The sequence below is a fragment of the Lampetra fluviatilis genome, chromosome 19, assembly GCF_964198595.1.
Source record: "Lampetra fluviatilis chromosome 19, kcLamFluv1.1, whole genome shotgun sequence".
In the NCBI taxonomy this organism is placed as follows: domain Eukaryota; kingdom Metazoa; phylum Chordata; class Hyperoartia; order Petromyzontiformes; family Petromyzontidae; genus Lampetra; species Lampetra fluviatilis.
This window is the reverse complement of record NC_136293.1, coordinates 3,989,246-4,009,688: the sequence shown is the minus strand read 5'-3', so window position 1 is coordinate 4,009,688 and position 20,443 is coordinate 3,989,246. Positions and strand designations below refer to the sequence as shown.

The following is a 20,443-nucleotide window of genomic DNA, read 5'->3' as shown; positions in this document are numbered from 1 at the left end:
TTCGACACTTCACGTGGCCTCAAGGTGCACATGGCCTGGCACAAGCGTCGTGGTGATGTCACCGCCACTTAGTGGCGAATGGCGGTTGTTGTTGTGCATGTGTGTGTGCATGTGTGCATGTGTGTGTGTGTGTGCGTGTGCATGTAAGGGAGCGGTAGTGTAGCGGTCAATGTGCTGTGCTATATGAATCTGGCGACCCAGGTTCGATTCCCGCTCACGGCCAACACCATTGTGACGATTATCTGAACCGGTCCTGGGCCTCCCCTAGGTCGACTCAGTCTCGAATGAGTACCTGGTGCGGTGTGTAAACATCGTCAATGGGGAGACAAAGGCAGCCGAGCGTGGTGCTGGCCACCCACCCCCTCGTGTGCCGTTCCGGCCTTCAAAGGTGCTCGCTAACAGGACTTGCCCCTACAGTCTGTTAAGGCTACACGGGGGATCTTTGTTTTATGTGCGTGTACGCGTATGCCCCCGTGTGCCCGCGTGTTCGTGCGTACACATGTGCGCGCACACGTGTTCGTGCAGGCTCGCGTTTCTCCCTACCGAGGCCCTTGGGCTGGATGCCACTGCGGTCGGTGGGGTTGACCACCCAGTAGTAGTACTTGAGGGTGTGCATGAGCTGCAGCACGGTGCTCACTCGGCGGATGGTGCTGTAGATGGTGGCCGTGCCGATGAATTCCGTTGACAGGTACGTGTACAGGGACAGCTGCACCTGTGTGAAGCGAAACAGAGCAACTTCACTGTGTCGCCCTGCTGCGTAGAGACGAGACACAGGGAAGAGATGAAGGGCAGGACCGTGCGTGTCTCCAGTGGTGGCTCCTGCAAAATCTCTCAGGGGGGGCAAATGTCTGGATGATTGATAAGGATAAGGTCCACCCATGCAATGGATAAATTAACAGCTTAAGCATGTAAAGGCAACTTCACTTCTTTAATATTAATGAAAAATAAAGTGACTCTTACAATACATCTTGTTTGTTTCTATACTCACTATTATTACAATCCACTCAGTTTCTTTTATTAAAGATTCCACTAGGTGGCGACAAATAATTTTGTTGACTGAAACGTGCTTACGTATGATGGCGTAAGCACGTTAGTGCGAGCCCTCCCGGAAGCCATAGAGAATGCATTGCAGCGCCCGCCTTTCGAAAAAAAACATCTTTGAATGTAAGTCTATGGGGCCACTCGGGGCGATTCTCAGCCGGAGTGAAATCGCCCAAAAAGAGGCGGTACTCCACAGAACGTAGCATGACGCAGATTGGACTATATCCAGAGGCACAGTAACGGCTAGCGTGACTCTGTGATTGAATGACATTGGTGGTGCGTCGCCCAATCGCCCTAATGAAGAAACCGCCCCTGCGTGTCTCTATGCTACCTGCATTTTTGGAGTTTAGCGGAGCTCTACATCACTCGGAGTCGTTTTGATTCACCCCGCGCTGTATTTACGTTTACAGGGTGGTTAAAAAAAAACGTTAACACTTATATGGGACTATTGTTTTTAATGAAAAAAGAACGGATAATACACTATAACATGATAACAAATCTATGTTAATTGCTTCAAAAAGTCAGTCTCCACTTGTTCGCCATCATTGTCAACACGTGCCTGGAATCTTCTCCAAGTGGTCTCCAGAGCCCAGAGGCACATTTCTTGTAGTATTGTTGCAAATTCTCTAAGTGTTCACATTTCTTTTGAAGCACCCTGTATATGCATATATACATTTATCTGTATTTGAAGAGGCTCTGCAAACAGAGGGCATACTGTTAAAATCGCAAAAGTCCTCCCCCTACCCCCTCCCTCATTAACTACCAAATGCATCTGAATACAATTGACCTTTAAACACGTGTTAATTTGTAAATTCTATGGTGTGAAAAGGAAGGGGTCACTGCATAAATAAATAAACACTCGCATTACTCACGGAGCCAGTCGCTCTTATGTAAAAGCAGAAGGTGGCTGGCATGAGATGGTGCATGAGACCAGCCACTTAATTATTATTTTGACTTCCCTTGCTAGCTCATTAACATCCATCGTGTCGCACGCACACAACATCAATCTTCGTGGAAGTGTCGAAGGATAAAGGAGCAACATAAGGTAAGTGCGAAAATAGCAGGAGGTATCTCCTGCGCAAGACTAAACCATTACCTGAGCAAAAGATTAAGAGTAAAAACTATAAATAATGGAAACCAATTCATACGGAAACATTTTTTAAGTTTAAAAGTTGTAAAATGAAAAATGCAACAATAAAAATTAGAATAAAACGTACTTTAAGCAGTAATTATTGCCTGCATTATTAGGGTCCTGTTATACAGATGAAGTATTGGAAAATGACGGCAGGAAACTCCTTGACGGGAACACACTTCTTTTATTAAATCTTGACTTGTAACAATACAACGCGTGGCCTCTCTTCTTCACAATGCGCTTCTCTTGACTCTGGATTCTGTGCTGCCGGCTCTCTGTGCCTCGTGTAGACTCCGCGCCTCGGCTACACTCCTCTCTCGCCTCGTGTAGACTCTGCGCCTCTGCTACACTCTCCACTCGCCTCGTGTAGACTTTGCACCTCTCTCGCTGGCTACACCGTATGCATACTCGGCTCGTGCAGACCTTTCTCTCTCGCTGGCTACACCGTATGCATACTCGGCTCGTGCAGACCGTTCTCTCTCGCTGGCTACACACTACACATTACTCAGCTCGTGTAGACCGTTCTATCTCGCTGGCTACACACTATACATTACTCAGCTCGTGTAGACCGTTCTATCTCGCTGGCTACACACTATACATTACTCAGCTCGTGTAGACCGTTCTCTCTCGCTGGCTACACACTATACCTTACTCTCTTCTACTCTCCATTACTCTCCTCTCCGGGCTCTATCTCTGCACCTTCGTCTTCATTCTTAGATGGTTCCACTTCTGCCCCCTGCTCCTCTGTGCATCACCTTATATACCCCTTCTTCCCGGGAGGCGGAGCGGATGCGGACCTCAACGTCGGCACCGCTCCTCAGTTACCCAATCCCCACGCGCTATCCTTACGATCCGGTTCCGCTCAGCGCGTGATTCCACTCCCCGACCAATCACACCGCGCTGCTACCCGATCACTCCCTCTGGGCGCGTCACCGGCACACAGCCAATCAGCAGCACTACCCCCACCCGCGCACTGACGCCTGCTCCTCCCCGTCAGCGCGCGTCACCACACACACACCCGTACATACGCGCTGGCACACGACATATACACCCAGCGCGTATCACCACTACATCACCCCCTCCCACATAGCTCGCAGCCGGCCCGGCTGCTAACAACAACCAACCGCGACGATAAAACGACAACCAACAAAAAAAAAACCCCATAACCCCCCGAGTGTGCCCCGTAACATAACACAACAACAACAACAACAAGAATAACTATGTACAGATTGACAATGAACCCGAAAAGTCAACAATAACACGATACGAGCAAATTCGAAACGAACGCGCCCCACGTCCCTGCGACTACACGCAGTGACGAGGCGCTCCAACTGCCCCGACTCCTCACGAGGCAGGTCATGCAAAGTAGCACGACCTGGCGCGAGTCCGTCTGGCTGGTCCATCGTATGGGGCGGGACACTGACGACCGTCCGGCGGTTCCGGCCGCTCCAGACGGCGCGGAACGGGCCTGAAAGGGCCGGCCCCGCCGCGGAGATCCGGCCGCCGGTGATCGGCAGCTGTCAGTTCCGAGACACCTGGGAGCAGATCAGGCGAAAATACGTGTGGATCAGGCAGAGACATTTCCCCCTCTGGGTCGCCGGTCACGTCACACGCCCGGCCATCACGACACAAGGGGAGGCCATATGGAGGCGAGAACGGTTTCAGTCGGGAGGGGTGAACGTACCACCGGCGCTTTCCCCACTTTATCTGAACGCACTGGGGCCGTGCAACGCGCACGACCTCCACGGGTCCCCTCCACGGTCTCAACAATTTAGGCGACGTAGCCAAGGGTGCCTGAGGGCAATGCAGCCAGGCCCTGTCACCTGGTTTCCATTCGTGCATGGACACCTTCCGTGCCCGCAACCGTTCATTAGCAATTTGGCGAGCCCGCGAATTAAGCCGCGCGGCCTCCCTCGCCTCTGTCAGCTTGTGAATATTAAACTTAATATGTTCTGCCAAATTAGAATTAGTTCGTGGAGCGGACAGGCCAAGTTGCGTTTCTATTGGCGGGTCAGCTTCCCGACCGTACATCAAATAGAATGGGGAAAACCCCGTAGCTGCATGGGGGGCCATTCTATACGCAACAAGGACTCCCGGGACCTGCAGGTCCCAATCTACATGTGCCTCGCACACCTGCTGGCACAGCATGGAAGTCAAGGTTTTGTGGAGTCTCTCCACCATCCCGTCAGTCTGCGGGTGGTACGGGGAGGTACGCACCTTCTTGGTACCCAACAGATCGCACACCTCTTGCAACAATTTACTCGAAAATTTTTTACCTTGGTCGGTCAGCAGGCGTTCGGGAGCCCCCTTGTCCAGGACATAGCCCTGGACGAAGGCATCCGTCACAGCCGCTGCCGACTGGTTAGCGAGAGGCCACGCCATAGGCCATCGGGTAAAGTATTCGACCCCCACTAACAAATATTTATTCCCTCTCGGCGTGACTGGGAAGGGCCCCAAAATATCGAGTGCAACGAGCTCGTTGGTACGCGAGACCTGAATAGATTGCAGCGGTGGATTAGCTGCCACGGCCGGTGGTTTACGCCTGGCGCACTCAACGCACCCCTTCAGAATATGCACCACATCACTTCCCATTCCCGGCCAGTAATAGTCACGCTGAAGCAGGGCAAGCGTCTTGTTAACTCCCAAGTGCAAGAGGCGTTCGTGTGCCGCCAAGACAACCCTCCCCCTCACAGCGGAAGGCACCACGAGTGCGTTCCGCCGGGACAAACTGTCCCATTTCAATAACACGCCCCGCTCAAGTACATAGGAGCCGGTACGCTCCTGGTCCCCCTCGGGACCCCCAACCTTGCGGCGCAATGCTAGCAGCGAGCTGTCCGCCATCTGGAGGCGGCCCCATTCGCTGAGCGACAGCGAGAGCAGCGAGTCCCGACCCTGAGAGGCAGTGGAATCATCCCCGATCGGTGCGCCCGCTGTCGCAGCCAGTGCCCCCATCTCCCCCGCAAGCGTCGGTTTACAGCGCGCCGATCCCGACAAACACGCGCATTCATCACAAGGCAACAACCGCGACAAGCAATCGGCATTCGTGTGTCGCAACCCCTTACGGTACGTAGTCGTAAACTGATAGTCCTGGAGGACTTCCAACCAACGCGACAACTGGCCCGAGGGCTGGGCGACCCTCAATGAATACTGTAGCGCCGCGTGGTCCGTTCGGACTGTAAAGTGACGACCATAAAGATATGGCCTAAACTGCTGCACAAAAAAAACAATGGCAAGCAGCTCGCGACGGGTGACACAGTAGCGCTGCTCCGCCGGAGACAACACCCTACTACCGTAGGCGACAACTCTTTCGACACCCCCAACGACTTGGGATAGCACCCCCCCAATGCCCGTGTTGCTAGCATCCGTGTCCAGCAAAAAGGGACTGGCAAAATCGGGATAACACAAGGGTGGGGCACCCACCAAGGCGTCCCGGAGGGAGCGAAATGCGGCCTCCTCCTCCGGTCCCCATTTGAACTTCACTCCCTTTGCCGTTAGAGCGTGCAAGGGTTTTGCAATAGTGGCGAAGTGCTCAACGAACCGCCGATAATAAGAAGCAAACCCGATGAAACTACGCACGTCGGAAACGGACGTAGGTGTCGGCCACGAACCGACACAATCCGTCTTCGCGGGATCGGTGGAGATCCCCGAAGAATCGACAATGTGACCCAAGTATCTAACGGACCTACGAAGGAGGTGACATTTGGCCGGTTTAAATTTCAACTTAGCCGATCGCATTCGCAAGAACACCCCTCTCAATCGCCGGAGGTGTTCCTCAAACGTTTTACTGAAAACAATGACATCGTCCATATAAATCAAGCATGTATCCCACTGCAAGCCCGACAAAACCAGCTCCATAAGTCGCTGAAACGTCGCTGGAGAGGAGTGAAGTCCCATGGGTAACCGGTTAAACTGGAACAGCCCCCCTGGAGTCCGAAATGCTGTCTTAGGTTTCGACTCTTCGTCGAGCGGCAACTGCCAAAACCCCGATAACAAATCAAGAGTCGAAAAATATCGCGCACCAGACAATGCATCGAGGGACTCATCCATCCTGGGGAGCGGATACGCGTCAGCCACAGAGATCTTATTCAGGCGACGGAAATCAACGCAGAATCGCAGGGACCCGTCCTGCTTCTTAACCAGCACAATAGGCGCTCCCCACGGGCTAGAGGAGGGCGAAATAATATCGGCTTCTAGCATATCGTTAACAGCCGACTGAACATGTTCCTTCTCCACGGGACTCAGTCGGAAGGGATTTAGCCTGACCGGCGCCGCATCGCCCGTTTCAATGTGATGGTGCAACAAATCCGTGCACCCAATGTCATACTTATGTTTACTGAATACATCAGAGAATTCAATGAGCAACTCGCGCAGCGCACCCAACTGCGCCGCCGACAAATCGTCCGAGGCGGCACATAACGAATGGACCCACTCAAGGTCTTCCCTTGGCTCAACGTTCCGCGCGGGGCTCGAGCCCACCTGCGCAACCAACCCATCATCCCCAGGGACCTGCGCCGCGTGAGCCAGCACGGTGCCCTGCGGAATGACAGCTGGTCGCGACCCCGCGTTCAAAACCATCACAAACGGATCCCTGTCAGCCCGCACCAAAGTGTGAGCCACCGATAAATCAAGACCCCCGACAGCCTTGTTAGAAGGACCCAAAAGCATACTCTGTCCCGAAGCCTCCCTCACCCATGGTTTCCGCAACCGGAGGGGAATCAACATCTGTGAACCCGGGGGCACTTGCACTGTCTGCGTCGCCACCGCTTGTATCGTAGCGCACGCCGTCCGAATGTCAGTAGGGCCCGTCAAAAATGAAATCCGGCGACCCGATGGCAGTTCAATGCATCGTTGATCGATAAGAATTTTAATGGGCATTTTAGCCAAAAAGTCAGTGCCCAAAAGACACGGAACTGCCAAAGAAGACGAAACGAAAACGGGCCCCGACAATTTGATATCTCCAATGCAAATGGACGCCCTAACCTGACCGATAATGCCCAACGATCCCCCATTAGCGGCGTAAAATGGCACATCCACTGGAAGCAGCGGACGACATTGGACTGGAAGAATATTATAAATGAGGTCCGATATAATAGTTGCCGATGCCCCCGTGTCCACTAACACCCTAATCTCAACCCCATCAATAGATCCCGTAACAACGGACGAACCCGCCGAAGCAGCCACAATTCTATGCCCCAATTCCGCCCATTCAATGTCTCCCTGGTCCCGGCCGAACCCCCCTCGCCGAACCGAATCCCCGAACCTTAACCGGCCCTCCTCCGCCGCAACGCGGCGTCCCATGTGTGCCGAATAAACAGGCCGAGCGTGTGAGGTGCCGCGACTTGCCGGGGATTGTAGAGATGACTTGGGCTCTCGGTCGTCGTCCAGCCGAGCTCCCATGGCGCGCTGCCGCGGAGCGCGGCACCCGGACGCCACGTGGCCCCGGAGGCCGCAGTTATAGCACGTGACGAGGGTCGGAGTAGATCTTGGTTGCTCCGACTTTCGGCCCGATCGCAGAGGCGACCGGGCCCCCGGCCTCCAGTCCCCTGGTCGTCCCGTGGCGAACGCCTCCTCTCGTGGGCTGACGACTTGGGGTTCGGCGACCACCAATCCCGGGGCTGCGACGACAGCAGCGTTGCAACCAACGCCTTGCTTCCGTTGTAGGGCCTCGTGCGCTTGAATACTCGTGGCGACTCTCAAAGAAGAAATATCAATGTCGTCAGCTGTGTTGATAGGGACCCCCAGGTCCTGCGCCAACTTGAGCAGCTGCTCCAAAACCATCGCGTCTTGGCCCTCCTCGTCCATCCGAGGGAACGCAGCATCAGCAAGAGCCAGCAACGCCGTGCGATAGGCCAGCGCGGTCTCCGTGGCCGCTTTCCGTCTTGCGTAGAACTGATGGCGGCATGTAGAGGGAGGCCCGTAGACCCTGGCCAACAAACCCAGCGCATCCTTCAGCGTGGAGCGGTCCGACTTCCGTGCAGCCCTGAAGGCCGCGAGCGCATCGTCGTCCAGCATGGCGGGCAATGCCCGCAGCGCCGTAGCATCGGACCACGCTGACATCTCTTGATGCGCCAAAAACCTTCGCTGAAATTGGCCCCAGTCTCCGCCTTCCGCCTTGAAGGCTGACAACGTGGGCAGGCGCTGCTGAAAAATGAAGTCATCCGCCTCGTGGTTCCTCTCCGCCTGTCCGTCGGTGTCTAAGATGGCGGCTCCAGCAGCAGACGTAAGATGGCGGACCCCCTCGCGCGCTGATGACGTCGATGCGCGCGCTTGGGAACCCACCACCACGTGGCGCTCGCCGTTCCCGCCAAAAGTAGGCCCAGGCGCAATGGCGGGAATCCCCCATTCGTTTTGGCGGGAATCTGCGGGGCGACCTTGTAAAATGTCCCCCACCGTCCCCGCTCCTCCCGACGAGCTGATCTCCGCCAAGATGGACGCGGCGGCGAGCAGCAGCTCCGCCAGTCGGGAGTGCGCCTCACGAAGCCCGGCGTCTGTCCCCGGTCGCTCGGCCGGCGCCGTCGACGGACCCTGCAGCGTGGGCAAGTCCTCTTCCTCACCCCCCGCCACCAGCGGCTCCGAGTCGTCCAGGTCTTCCTCGCGGTCAATCCCGTGGGTCCTACGGGTCTTCCTCGTCTCCATACTTGGAAGCCCGTTTCACTTCTGACGCCAGATGAAGTATTGGAAAATGACGGCAGGAAACTCCTTGACGGGAACACACTTCTTTTATTAAATCTTGACTTGTAACAATACAACGCGTGGCCTCTCTTCTTCACAATGCGCTTCTCTTGACTCTGGATTCTGTGCTGCCGGCTCTCTGTGCCTCGTGTAGACTCCGCGCCTCGGCTACACTCCTCTCTCGCCTCGTGTAGACTCTGCGCCTCTGCTACACTCTCCACTCGCCTCGTGTAGACTTTGCACCTCTCTCGCTGGCTACACCGTATGCATACTCGGCTCGTGCAGACCTTTCTCTCTCGCTGGCTACACCGTATGCATACTCGGCTCGTGCAGACCGTTCTCTCTCGCTGGCTACACACTACACATTACTCAGCTCGTGTAGACCGTTCTATCTCGCTGGCTACACACTATACATTACTCAGCTCGTGTAGACCGTTCTATCTCGCTGGCTACACACTATACATTACTCAGCTCGTGTAGACCGTTCTCTCTCGCTGGCTACACACTATACCTTACTCTCTTCTACTCTCCATTACTCTCCTCTCCGGGCTCTATCTCTGCACCTTCGTCTTCATTCTTAGATGGTTCCACTTCTGCCCCCTGCTCCTCTGTGCATCACCTTATATACCCCTTCTTCCCGGGAGGCGGAGCGGATGCGGACCTCAACGTCGGCACCGCTCCTCAGTTACCCAATCCCCACGCGCTATCCTTACGATCCGGTTCCGCTCAGCGCGTGATTCCACTCCCCGACCAATCACACCGCGCTGCTACCCGATCACTCCCTCTGGGCGCGTCACCGGCACACAGCCAATCAGCAGCACTACCCCCACCCGCGCACTGACGCCTGCTCCTCCCCGTCAGCGCGCGTCACCACACACACACCCGTACATACGCGCTGGCACACGACATATACACCCAGCGCGTATCACCACTACACAGACATGAGGACATTTTAACCTCATTCTAAATATTTCACATTTTCTCACTTTAATATATTTTAGAGCAGTACTATTGTTTTCCATAAAAAAAAATATCTTAGAAGAATATTATTTGGGTCTTTCGGTAAAGTCACATAGCATAGAAAAAATTACAATAAAATTTGAAAAATAATAAATGAAAATAAAGTGAATACAAAATAATAAAGATATCACGATGTTTCGATCACAACACGAGCAATCGTCATCAGGAGAAAAAAATTAACCCGTAAAAACAAAGTTTTTCACTATAAATCCTTTATATGCGTGGCGGCTAGAGTACTCTCGTCCTCTGGCTTGAGATGGCTGCCACCTATGGGTCAGATGATTGCCTGCCACCTTTAAGCAATTGGTAATTACATATAAAAACATTTTCCTAAAAAGTGTAACATTTTGGAAAAAAATGTTCACGAAAATGTATTGTCACGCACAACGAGTCTGTGTGCAAAATGTCAGCTCGATTGGATCACGGGAAGTGGGTAAAAAAACGACCGAAATATTTGCACGGTCGTAAGCGCACAAGCAAGCAAGCAAGTGAACTTAATATAAAGGATTAAAAAAAAAAATCGCGACAAAGGTGGGATTCGAACCCACGCGTGCAGAGCACAATGGATTAGCAGTCCATCGCCTTAACCACTCGGCCACCTCGTCTCACGCACTCACACACGCAAGCACATACAACCAGAATCAGGATGAAGACTTGCACGCACATACATACAAACAGACCCCCCCCCCACACACACACACAGTCATACCATTATTTTTTCCTAAAAAGTGTAAAATTTCGGAATTTTTTTTCACGAAAATACATTGTCACGCACAACGAGTCTGTGTGGAAAATGTCAGCTTGATTGGATCACGGGAAGTGGGTTAAAAAACGACCGAAAGATTTGCACGGTCGTAAGCGCGCAAGCAAGTGAACTTAATATAAAGGATTTAAAAAGAGGGGGAAAGCTGCTGAGGAAGGCTGTTATAAAGGTTTGAAATGGGTGTAGCCCAAGGGTCATAAACGCAGTGGGTGGGGCTAGTGATGTTAAAGTGAGAAATTTGCATGTCAATGTAAGATCGGAGAGCCGCCGACACATCGAGGACACGAGCGACGGCGGCTGTGTCAGTGCGAGACATTTAACCTGTTAATGTAAAATCAGAGATTAGCATGTCAATGTGTCGGCGGCTCTGCGATCTTACATTGACATGCTAATTTCTCACATTAACATCACTAGCCCCGCCCACTTCATGTATGACCCTTGGGCTACACCCATTTCAAACCTTTAAAACAGCCTGCCTCAACAGCTTTCCCACTCGTTTTTCTCCTGATGACGATTGCTTGTGTTGCGATCGAAACGTCGTGATATTTGTACTATTTTTTATTGACTTTATTTTCATTTAGAAAAAACTAAACAAAAAAACTTCTATTTACGTGACTTTACCGAAAGACCCAAGTAACATTAATTCCTGCAGTGACGAAATCTTTAAGTCAAGATGTTAGAAGAACTAAGACTCTCACTTTTTAAATTATCCACATAAAGCACATACAGCCACACACATGACATAATTGGGGCACTGCGGTGTAGAGATGTTATCTCCCTCGCCTGGTATGCAGGAGGTCATGGATTCGATCCCGACCCCGAAGCCTACGTATTGGGTGATTGCATGTCCTCCCCGTGGTCGCGTGGAGTTTCCTCCGGGTCTTCTGGTTTTTCCCTCCACATTTAGAAACGTGAGTTTAGATAATTTGGCTGCTATAAATTTCCACATGATAAGCCACTTTGTTGAGACATTTGTGGCCAGGTAGCTTCTGAAAAAGAGCTAATGGCTCAATGCGCTTTATCTGGTAAATAAAATAGTTACATAGTTTTAATTGCAAAGAACACACAACTCAAAATCAAAAGATTGCACATGATTGTATGAAAATGCACGTCCTAGCCAAACCAATGTGGAATTTCCACATCACAAGTGCTGAACACTGCCCCATCGGTCATTTGAGCACGGAGACACGCTGACATTTCGATATGAAGTACACGCGACAGTACAGAAGCTCTGTGTTCATTTTCTTTCATGGACATAACCATTGTCATTGGGATTACATCGCATAGAAGTAATACCCACCGTGGTCATCATCAATAATCAATAATACCACTGATACCACTTTACTTTTGCATAATCACTCTCAACTACATAGCCAACAATAACACCAGCCGCCATCTCCATAACAATCATAACCATTACCGGCAATGCAAATTTGCAATGCAAATTATTCATTTTGTTGTTAAATGTCTTTAATTAATTGGCTCAAGTATGTTATTTGGAGGATTGTTTTATCTCAAAAGTGTAAGAGTTTATTTAGTAGCTGAGACTGTTGAGTGAAATTCGGTCATACTCCAACTTACTGATCTGTCGTCATGATATTACCCAAAGCATTATAATCATTATCACCATTAATGCCGTAATCATTTTCATCATTAGACATTACATTTATAGCCATTTCCAACAACAATCATTCAATTATGACTCTAAGGAAGCTAACGTCAGGAATGAGTCCCAAATCTCCTTTCCTCTATCATAATCTGCCTACACTTTAACAGAGGGGACATCAGGTCAATTCCCAACCTGCATTATGAATGAATTATTTCACCACAACGTCCCAACACCTCCCAGCAGGAACTATCGAGAGTCCGGGACAGCTGCTGGAATATAAATTTTAATCCCAATGGTAATATTCACGTTGCCATTGGACGTTTACCAAGATTGTAGAATTACCCTGAAGTGGTCAACTTGCACCTGCCTTTAGCCACCATGGCCAGATAAACTCAGAATCTGACCAGCACAAAAACACCACTAATTATTTGGAATTTATTTTTAGACAAAGAAATGTATAATTGGAATGTCATTGGTAATAAGTGAATCAGGCTGTCTCAAATAACGGCCTCCAGAAGATACCAATAAACCACTGCTAAATCACATTCAAAGGCTTCTTATAAAGACTTAGGTGGTGCACCTTTACGTGCCCTGAAAAGATGTTTATTAAACAGTAAAAATTGCACAGTCACAAGATGAACATTGAAGAAATAGGGCAGGCTCTGTTCACTCTTCCAATGATCAAATGGAATTTGTCCATAATACTTTACGACGGAATCATAATATTGGTGAATTGAGAGGTGCGAACGTGGTACAATGAGCTTCCAACGCCACGCAAGTAAGAGGCCCGAGGCACTGTCACTGTTCTGAAAGGGCAATAACCATATCATACCGCGAAAAGTGAAAACTATTTCTCTGTATTTCATTCCCACATACCAAACCTTCCGCAAAACGCCCACCCCCTGTGTCATCAGCAGTCAATGAGGCATGCACCGACAATGAGATCAATGGCTCGCCTCCCCTTAGAGGCACTGCGCCTCATTTGCTCTCACGCGCCCTGAATGCAGATCGCAATGAGAGGCAATGTCCTGAAATGAAGTTCCTGCAGGACCTGCCACTGAGTGCAGTTTGAGAGGTCTCCCACTGCTAAATGCAGGTTTTTTTCCCAAAGCCAATATTGCCTGCAGAGCACTTGTTCAGATCTCTCTGTAGCCAAATCGATATTTCAAATAATGCCAGAACTTGAACGAATGTTCAACCTTTGCAGATTCAACTGTCAGTCAATTGACATAGCATCTTATGGGGAATACGGGGGAATGAATCAAAACACCAGAACAAAGCAGTTACACCTAATCTATCAAAAAAAGTGCCAAATCTGAATTAGGAGAAATTAACTGTCGTACACTGTTGGTGACAGTGTTTAACAGCAGTGTCTGCTACCTGGCATCTCTTTGCCTAAAGACATATTCCACTTCGCCGAGCTCTTGCCCAATTCAAAATAGCCGAAATGTCAAAGGGTCTGCCTGCTCCAATTCGTGTGGGGAGGTTTTCATTTCTCTCGGTGGCACTGAGAGTTTTGTAAATTCCTCACCTGTGTGGTGAGGGAGCCAGTGTTTCTGTAGGGTGAATACTGTTGCAGTCTCTTGAAGTGTTTCTCATTAATTTGACCCCAGAGTGATGATGGCTCCTAACCAGTGCAACACACAGCCAGATTCCGATTGGTCATATTAATAACGAATTGCCCTTTGTCAATCAAGTGCAAAATTTGAAACTTATTTATTTGGAATAGATTTTTGTGTTTAGTTTGTTGTCCTTCCCCCGCACCTCCGATTAGCACTGTTAGCTACGTGTGGTGTGAAAACAGGTCAACATACATGCATACACATAGATGAAGGCCTCATCATAGGGGTTGTTTCACCATACTTCAAACTAATCAGCACTTGTTGGGAAGCCACAAGCAGTTCAGATATCATCGCTCGCCACCAATGTTAGTTGTGACCAGAAATCCAACTCAGTTTATGAGAATAATCATAAATAGCTGTTCTTACTCTTTGGTTCTTTCGATAGAGTCACGTGGGTATAAAATAAAATAAGTCACAACGTTTCGATCGCAAGCTGTTCTTCTTCAATGCGCATATTAGTGTAGGAAAATATGCACAATATTTTAGATACAACACATCATTAGTACGCAATGGCCTTCAACTAAGTAGAGGGCATTTAAACGTGCTTTAAAACTTAGAAAGAAAAAAACGACTTGCACCATTAAATGCTGAGGGACTTTCAGAGCCACCCACAAAGAAGAGACACGCCCATTCCTAAAAACCTGGTTCACACAAAGCGGCTGTGATAAGGAGGTTGCGGATTCAGGGCCAAATTATGTCAGGAGCCTTTAATGCCACCTTGATTTCCTTAATCCTCGTGACATTAAAAGGACCCAAGGGACACCTCACAGTGGCACAATTGCCCTGTTTACCCTGCTAAGTCCAGCCACCGAGCCCGTGGTTCACAAAGGATTTGTCAGATGGAATAACATTCTGTCGCCAGTGTGTAATCCGAAATAAAGCCGGATTAACAATTTTAATGGGGATATTGTGATGGTACAGTGATTTAAGGTGTATTCACAAACACGACACCTTGGACGCATTTACTTTACATGTCCGAATCCACCACGCCTGTCAACATTGGCTTAGGACTGTGAAGCGCTCTGAAGCGACAAATTGAATCTGGCTTTGCTTGGATCCATTGCTCCTGCAACACAGTAATGGGCTTCAGTCGTAAATCAACTGGTCTTTATTAATAATGCTATTACGTTATTGGTTGCACGCTTGCAACAGGCAGGCGCTGTGCTTAGAATGCTCGACTCATACTTGGAAGACTGCTGAATTTGAATCCATTTGAGTGTCGCCCTCAGCAGTTCATCTCTTTGGGGTAGATAAAGTGAGAAGCACTTCAGAAAGTGATTAACCAGAACCTGGAATGGGAATGCGAAATTTCCATCACTGGCTCAAGGACACTTGCACGTTCATGTGAGCATAATACCGCATTGACTTTGCCTCTCCATAGGGGAAACTACCATCCTCATCTCCCTCTCTCCTCTCCCACTACCATCTACTTACGCAAGAACGGCCTTCTGTCAAAAGCTTTGATCAACATCCACTCAATGGGAGGTCGCACCTTCCCTACTGCTGCGGCCATAGCCGTTTGTAGCTATGTATGTTGAACTTCTTTCACACCGCACGTAGCCAACCGTGCTAATTGGAGGCGCGGGGGAAGGACAACAAACTAAACACACAAAAACAGGGAGAGCCTGCACTTGTTGAAGCTCAGGCCTAAGACCTTCCTCTTCATCTTTGCTGAACGACCATCTCTCTCTGTCCACTGCCTTCCTTTTCCCATATTCCAGATTGCGATCTTCTTGTCACTCTGCGACATGCCCTCTCCCTCCCTCCGTCCCTCCCTCCCGTAAAAATGTCTCTTATTCAGCTCATAAATACGTGTCCCCTAAATACTTTCAAATAATTTAAAATGCTAAATATATTGCATTATATAATTTAGGTTAAAACAGTGGCACATGACACATTATTATTAGAAAGTGCATTACATTACAGTTACAGTCATACGTGGCCAGATGGAACTGGTTTATTAATTCTCTGCAGGCCTGCATGCTCTGTGAATCCATCTCACCATGATTACAAATCAAATCCACGGACAGAAATTGGCAATACATTTCACAGCACAGGTTTGTTATATTTTAGTTTTTGCAGGGAGAAAAAAACAAGAACGTTCCATTGCAGCCATAAATCGTGAACCGTTACACTACCACTTACACACACACACCACTGCTCCACATACGGCTTTATACAATGATATGCACAACATTTGCAGTGGTTAGCTGGACATGGGAAGATGCGACACATTCACAGCGAATTGAAAGGCGCACATGCCACCAGGCAATCCCTGGAACGCGCCGGCAGCTGGGCCATGTCCTGCAGGAAGCTTCGAGCTCGCGTGGGAACCCCAAGCGGGTCTCCATTGTGTGTTTTTTTTTATAAAACCAGGGAGGTCTGTACATCTGCAGCACTGGGGAAAGGAACCCCTGGGGAAGGTGAGCATTTGAGAATGGGGTTTTAAAAATATTGGGAGCTGTACAGTGCTGTATTTGGAACTCATAGCAATTGCTTTTCTGTTTTCTCTCTTTTCAGTTGAGGAGAAAAAAAAATTGTACATTAATCGTGTGTTGCTTCTGTGGTGTTGTGATTTGCTTTTCATCTGCAGGAGAGTGATGCTCTTTAACCATGTTCGAGCCTTTGATATTTATTTTCTCTGTGCCTTGGATAATGCCTTGGATAATGCCTTGGGTAAGGAGGAAATTACTATATGGACATTGTGGTTAAATCTGAACTACTTTGTAGAAAGGCTCCAGCCACAGGAATGTGGAATGGCTCCCAATGGAAAGGGCGAGCAGCCCCCATCGCTAATGCCAGGAGACGTTTTCCCCTTTCGACTACCAACAGCAACCATAACACACGAGGATTTGTGTCTGTTGTGTACGACCGTGTGAATACACATCTCTTCACTCACACGCAACTTTGTACCACACTTGCCCTCTACCCTACATAGCATGAGCAACAATGCTCAACATATTATTGAAGGAAATGCATTTAATTGAACATGTATTCATGCCTGAAAATGTGGTCCGGTTGTTTTTTGCTAAGATTAATATTTGTGTACTTTGTGTCATGGTATTGCTTCGGTAATTATGGTGAGCTAAGTCGCTCTTGCAAATGACAGACGCTCACCTGGTCAAATCAACTTCGGGTGTCATGGTGGCGAGATGTTATCTCCTAAACTTGGTATGCAGAAGGTTCGTGAGTTCAATCTCGACCCCGTCCGTATATTTGGAGTTTGCGTGTCTCCCTCCCCGTGGTCGCATGGATTTTTCTCCGGGTCGTCCGGTTTTTCGCTCCACATTTCGAAACGTGCGTTTAGAGTATTTGGCTACTATACATTTCCATGTGATAAGCCGCTTAGTTGAGCAATCAATTGTGGCCAGGTCGCTTCTAAAAAAAAGCTACAGAGCGAAGTGGACTTCACCTGGAAAAAAAAAACTTTAAACTTGAATGGCCTGCATGGGAACAAAAAAAGTCTGAGACCTTACACAGACTTCAATTGCCTGCTCACAATTACATGCTGCACCCTAGCTTCTCCCAGAGCGACCTTTGCTACTGACCTCCGTGGCCCAACTGAACTTCATTGATTTTACAGCTAAAACTGATTAAAGAGGTTGTCAAGGATTCAATGACGCAATCTCCGAGATTGCTAGGAGGAGCCTTTAACCTTCCTGATCCTCCAGATTCTGCCATGCTGTTCTCTGAGTATGAGAACAAGATCTCATTTTCAATCCAATCCTCTTTAACCATTCGGACATATTGATGTCTGTGTGACAGTGGATACATATACCCACACTGAAGTCTCAAGGTGCACAGATTAAAAGTAAAATATAACGTGTGCCTGTGGGTGTGTGGAGAGTGGTATTGTAGTGGTTAGCGCACTGCGCTACAAACTTGGCGACCAAGGTACGATTCCCGCTCACGGCCAACATGGGTGACGATTATCTGAACTGGTCCTGGGCCTCCCCTAGGTCGACTCAGCCTAAAATGAGAATCTGGTGTGATGTGTGTAAACATTGCCACTGGGGAAACAAAGCCGGTCGGGTGCGGTGCTGGCCACCCACCCCCTCATGTACCATTCCGGCCTTCATAGGTGCTCGCTAACATCACTTGCCCCAACAGTATGGTAAGGCTATACGGGGGATCTTTGTCTTTGTTTTTTGTGAGTGAAGCATGATTTAAAAAAATGAGGATTGGGATGTGGTGCAGTTTCTCCATCATGGCAAATGCTACGTAGAGTACACATCAAATAATACATTATATTTACAATTAATATGTTTTGACAGCACGAGAGGAATGTTTCTATTTCATTAATGTATCCTTGAAACTTTTCAACGACAAAAACATTGTCTCGACAGTGATGTGTGAAAAGCTTGGATGACCGCATCAGTGTACACCAAGTTGAATTCCTTCCCACAGTATACCAAGCCACAATAAATCACTGTTGGCGTCTCAAAAGAGATATTTTATAATCCCGGAGAAATTCTAGCCTGTGTTAACCCCAAACCGGGATGCGAGGCATTCCTCATGGCACTCAAGTACTTTCACCACAATGCACACGGCTGCTTCGAGAAAAAATAAAACTGATATTTGCATATATGTCCCAGGCTGTGGCATTCCCCTCTTCATTGGCCCCACTGGTGCAAAAGTAAAACATGAAAAAAATGTACTTCCCTGCTCATGATACAGATTATAAAGTGCCACTTCATCCTCCTCATACCCCCCCCCATCCCTGAGGGTTTATGTGGCCCGCTAATATATATACCCACCGGCCACCACTGGTACGAGGTCACCTTACAAGATACGTTTCTTCATGGGCTTTCATCCAGTTAAATAACAAAATGTATTTCGTTATTTGTATTTATAAGGAGACCCAAAAACAATTGAGTGTGCAAGGCCCACACTTTTACACATTCCCGCATTGCCAAATCCACTGGCTGCGTGGCAACGTTCTGCAAAGCTCGCTCTGCTGGAGAAGACAAACGTGTCATAACTTATACGTGTGTTCTTCTGCAGCCGTTCCAGTCCTCGGTGGTTTATTGGTTCCAGGTTTGTAAGGGGGACAATAAAGTAGTGGAACAGAAAGCCACGGGCCAAGCATGGCACGGTGGTGTAAAGATACATTTGTTTGTGCACTCTCCCATTTTTCGTAATGAATGCCATGGTGAAGCAGGATGGGTGCTCACATGGTCATTTGTATGCATGAATGCACAATTGCAATATTGAGTTTTGTTTTTTCAGTAGTTTTTTCCCCAATGGCAAAAGTTGCATCTGCAATGTGGAAATAATGTCATATTGACCTTCACTATTTTCCTCCCAATCAATCATCAGTGACTTCATTATTTTAATTAATAGTGATTAAGTTTAGTTGCTTATCCAAAACTAATCCAGCAGTATTTAAAGTGTAAATAAATTCCCAAATTCTCGAGGTAATTTTGGAAAGACCGAAGCTAGTTAGTTTTAAGTCGACATCTAGGGCATTTATCTTAAATACTGAACCATAATCATCTTTTCTAATCTATTGGAATAATTGTAATTACAAGTGCACAATATTTAAAACATCTGTTGGGTCGGTGCTGTGGTTTGACCACGTTACTCGCAATTCACGTGATTTCACAGATAATCTTATGACCCTTGAAACTTGTAAAACCTTCCACAGTACTGCTTCTTCATTCTCTGTGCTCCGATGATTTGTATTTAAAAATAACTTAAGGTGCACATTATTTATACTATCAACTGTCAATAACTGGGCTGATGAATAAAACAAATCGAAGAAACGCTCTACATTGGTGCATTTCATTATCCGGAACAAAATTGTGTATACGGAGCAGGACAGTCTTAATTAAAATACAGCGACTCGTCTATTTACGAGCATTCGACTTACAAACTTTCAGAGATACGAACAAACCTGTACATATGTCCAGTTGCCTGTTTGGACCGAGAGTTGTAAGTTCAACCGCCGCGCAATAGATGGCGATGGCAGCATCTACATCTGCAGAACGTGAAGAACCAGTGGCATCTACATCTACAGGAGATGATACAACTTGTAAAGCCATTCCCCGTGTTTAGTGTACATGCCGTACAACACATTTGAAATCGACAGGAGTAAAGCTGGATTTGCAAGCTGGCATTGATCTTGACAGATCTTAACTGATGAGCACGGTTGGCTCCGTATGGTGTGAAGGAAGTTCAACATACAAAGTGGCTGAAATTAATGTTAATATTTGTATATAAGCCTTTGAGTAGTAATGAATGTGATATTCAATGTTGCTTCATGAGCCTCATTAATTTTGGCCTTTTGAAATGGCAGCCTTGTCAACATTTCTAATGCAAGTGCAAATATCTGCAAAGCCATCATTTTTAGTGTGCTGGTAGCAACCAATTAATATTTTTCACAGGTGGCATGGTGGTAGGCCTACACAGGTGACTTTTTAATGTGACATTTTCCATGGAGATTCAGGTCAACATGACAATTGCAGAAATGAATACTCCCTTTCTCCTCACGCTCTCACAGAAATGCACAGTGCTGTTATTTTTCAGTATAAGCTATGGGGGCAAGTGCTGGTGGCAAATTCCTATTAGGGCAAGCTCAGCAC

The 20,443-nt window shown here is 48.2% G+C and overlaps 1 protein-coding gene and 1 non-coding gene across 2 annotated transcripts in view; both read right to left on the bottom strand.

Moving 5' to 3' along the window:
* Positions 1-20,443, bottom strand: part of LOC144937554 (neurobeachin-like) — a 525,952-nt gene that overhangs the window by 199,667 nt on the left and 305,842 nt on the right. The window contains exon 13 of the mRNA XM_078864832.1: positions 544-712. Coding sequence (XP_078720958.1) covers positions 544-712 — 169 coding nt within the window. The remainder of the gene's footprint in view (positions 1-543; positions 713-20,443) is intronic.
* TRNAS-GCU (transfer RNA serine (anticodon GCU)) lies at positions 10,389-10,470 on the bottom strand. The gene has a single exon. It is a non-coding gene; the product is annotated as a tRNA-Ser (tRNA).